This window comes from Habropoda laboriosa, unplaced genomic scaffold, assembly GCF_001263275.1.
Source record: "Habropoda laboriosa isolate 0110345459 unplaced genomic scaffold, ASM126327v1 scaffold30, whole genome shotgun sequence".
NCBI classification, from domain to species: domain Eukaryota; kingdom Metazoa; phylum Arthropoda; class Insecta; order Hymenoptera; family Apidae; genus Habropoda; species Habropoda laboriosa.
This window is the reverse complement of record NW_017100178.1, coordinates 2,221,209-2,225,088: the sequence shown is the minus strand read 5'-3', so window position 1 is coordinate 2,225,088 and position 3,880 is coordinate 2,221,209. Positions and strand designations below refer to the sequence as shown.

General features: G+C 31.1%; 1 protein-coding gene across 1 annotated transcript in view; it reads right to left on the bottom strand.

The window, feature by feature from the left end:
• LOC108578946 (histone-lysine N-methyltransferase SETD1) overlaps positions 1-2,736 on the bottom strand; it is a 5,916-nt gene extending 3,180 nt beyond the window's left edge. Inside the window, exons 1-3 of the mRNA XM_017942365.1 lie at positions 2,614-2,736; positions 357-2,113; positions 1-275 (exon numbers count right to left, since the gene is read on the bottom strand). Of these exons, the coding sequence (XP_017797854.1) occupies positions 1-275; positions 357-2,081 (2,000 nt within the window). The 5' untranslated portion in view covers positions 2,082-2,113; positions 2,614-2,736. The remainder of the gene's footprint in view (positions 276-356; positions 2,114-2,613) is intronic.
• Between the last annotated feature and the right edge of the window lie 1,144 nt (positions 2,737-3,880).

Genomic DNA, 3,880 nt, shown 5'->3' with positions numbered 1-3,880 from the left:
TGTGGATTATCTTTTGTAATATTGTGATTTGCCATAGCATGAAGTCTTGATTGGAAAGATGGATAATAATTTGCTCCTTGATGATTTCCTACTGCTCCAGAAAATGACGTAGTGTTTGGTTGATAATGACTTTGTAAGTATGTTGTTCCATAAGGGTATGGGTATTGTGCTGGTCGTGGCCAATGGTACATATCACTGGTGGGATAATGGGTTAAATGTCCAGGATAACCAGCTCCTGGATATAACTGACTTGTAGGTTCTGTTTGAGCTATAACCTATACATTGAAATCGTAAAATAAATAAATAAATAAGTGAATACATAGTTATATTAATTTATTATTTAATACTGTAAGTACCTCTTCAATTTTCTCATCTCCTGAACTTAATGGACTTAATGACATTCTATCGTCATCAGGTGGAGGTGGAGGTGGTGGTTCTTTTGGTGGTTCTGGTTCAATTTCATCTGGTGCAGGACTATAACTTCCCAATAATGCTTCATCTTCACTTGAACTTATAACACTACCTAAATCTTCATCAACAGAAAATTGATTGATGCTATTCTCATGTACTTTCCATCGTTCTTTATTCCTTTCTCTCATTTTTTCAAAACAAGACTTGTATGTTTCATGAGATAGAAAAGGGCTTGGTGGTTCTGAAAGCATTTCGTTATCTGCATTGACAGACTTCTTTTCATCTTCAGAATCACTACCAAACTGTAAGAAAGGTGGTGCCATTCCTCCTGCCTTATCTTTTAATAACATAGCAATTCTAGTATCCAAATCTAATGTTTTACGAGTCTCCACTGGTGAATCTCGTGATGCATTTTTTGTAGCATTTTGATTTTCTTTTTCTTTTTTAGGTGTGTGATGCATTTTTACATTAGAAGCCTTGGAAATTGGAACTACATTAGAATTAGAATTGTCTAAATTTGTTCCATGCTGAACAGGCCACATAGAAGATGATGCATAACTTGTTGCCCCTGTATTATTTCCCCACCACATACTTGAATTTTGTTGCATTGAAAGATTTTGTGATACATTTTGTGGCATATTTGCTAAATAATTATTTGGAGGTTGATGATGATAACCACTATAATAGAAATCATAGTTTGTGGCAGGAGTAGAATTTTGCGAGTAATTACTAGAATAATTTAGTTCACTGGGTGCAGTACCATAGCCTAAATCACTTCCTGCACTGCCACTAGGAGTAGGGTAATCTCTATATTTGTTATATCTTGAGTTTTCTATGTATGTATCTCTTGATTTTTCTATATTTGATACCAATTTTTTGTTAGTTCTGAAATCATCCCTTTCTTCATTAATATTTTTTTCAATTGGTGTTTGTTTTTCTTGCTCACCTTCAGATTTTATTTCTTTTTCAACTTTCTTTTCTACTTTTTTTTCTGTGGTTAATTCATCATAAATTTTTTTACACTCTTCCCCAAATGCATCAAGAAATACTCTTAACACTTTACCCATCACAGATGTATTATTTAATTTTTCTACACAAGCTTTTGAAGCTTTCGTACTTTCAAACACCACTCTTGCAATTCCAAGATGCTTGTTAGTTACAGGATGATAATACACAATGAGTTCTTCTACAGCTCCAAATTTTTGAACCATATCTGATAAAAAAGTTTTATCAATATTGTCATTTAAATGGCAAAATGTCACTTCAAGTGGAGGAGGTTCACCACAATAATTGGAATCAATTTTAAATCTAGGTACAGGTAAGTCAAGTTGCTCTAAACGAGTCCAAATTCTAGTTAACTGTGATCTGGGGTCTCGAGGTTGAACTTCAGGATAAGTTGGATCTCCCGGAACCATGCCATCATATCTATATAACTTTGTTGCACCCTTTACCAAAAATGGATCAACTAGTAACTTATAATTTCTTGGTTTTTGAGACGTTTGAACAGCAGATGTATCTTTTTGCGAATGTGGTGTATGGATGTGGCTATGTTTCGACGACTGACTTGAATTTTGAGATGCACTTTGTAAATTTGCATGTGAATAACGATGACGATGCGAGTGTGCATGTGAATGTCCATGTCCATGCCCATGTCTCTCCATTCCGTTCATTGCCTCCGAGCATTATCCACTCATGTAAGTTGCTATAAATAAAATTTATTGATACGAGTTGCACCACATGAAAATTATATTAAAAAGGTATAAAAAGTATAAAAATATAAAAAAGTATAAGTACTTAAAGTACTTAAAGTACATGTTAAATAATGTAAAATAATTAAAATTAAGATAATTTTACATTAACAATATTGTATAAATGATATTTAACAGACATGCAACATTATAAGTGTATATAATATGTACAATATAATAACATGAAATGTCATATTATTACACATAAATAGAAATGTTACATTATTAAGTATACTTTAAAAATTCTAATATATAACTCTAATGTGTAAAATTATAGAGCTACTCAATATTTAACAGATTAAAATTACAAATGAATAAACTAATGAAGCAAAATTAAATATAATCATCAAGATCTACTTCTCAAAATAAAATATACAAAACCTATATTAATATATTACCTATTAATACGAAACTTAATGCATAATAGAAATATTTGTTTTTACTTTTAACTTACATCCAGTTTGTTTTTGTTTTTCTGATGATTTGCTTTGCTTATTAGTATAAGAAATTCATGTTTCAATAAAACATAACCTCGAAGACTCCGAAATTTTTAGGTTGAACTTTAATACGAAAAAACGATGTGACAACCATTTCGTAAAGAGAATTCTTTGTATCACGTCCTTTAAATTTATTTTCTTGTATAAACTCCAATATAATGGAGGTTTTTTATGCAAAACACAGCCCTTAAATTTCATACAAGTACGTTCCGGTTTTTTCAAAAACCTGTAATTTTTCAACTTGCCCGTATAATGTTGTATTTATTATATGGATGTCATTTATATATCAGCCTTGATACTTAACTCCTTTTTATTCTTCGTTGATCTTTCTTCGTGAAAAATATAGAGGTTTATTGATACTACCTCTCCAATACACCAGCGCAAAACTACCTCAATGTTTGACTGTTAGCACAACGCACTGCGCCCTGATTTTCCTAATTTTTTTCAACGAATAATCAGCAGTACAAACAATGATATGCAAACTAACTAATTCTGTCAAACTTATTTCACTTTAACTTATTGTGTATAATACATTTGCTGTATTTTAATAAATTCATTGCTTCGATAAAACTACGTGAACAGATTCGGATGACGCCATCCTTGTTATAAGGAACATGACGGTTCTTTTGATCATTTTACCAAACAGATCATATAAACATTCTGAGCGAGAATAGATATTTCTGTTATCTATAAAACGACATTTGTAATATCCTTCCAAAAAAATTGTTATACTAAAGTGCCCCAAATGAAAGTCCAAGTGGGCAACTAAGCCAAATATTCAACATTTTTTTTCGTTTCCTACTCTGTCTTGATTCACAAATTCTAGTATCGTTGAAAAAATAGTTGAAAATTTCGCCTACTGCTGGCATTATGTATATTTACCAATAATTTGCAAAGATAATTAATGCTTAACGACAGTATTGCAAAATAATTGCTGAAAATCTTCTTCCCATACAATGAATAGCATTTAATCCACGTATTGGTCAGTTTCGATCTAACAGAATTTTCAAGCGACCTATTGGCAAATGAACTGGCTGCCTTTACAGAAAATTGCGCATTATCGTGCGCACACGAAACTACATAAGCCTTATATTTCATATTAAAATAATATCAAAGTAAATTTTTAAATACAACATATCTTCAGCATTAATATAAATTTAAAAACGAAGAACTTGGTATTATGAAATAAATGTCCCAATGAATTAAATATAAAGATATTCTTTT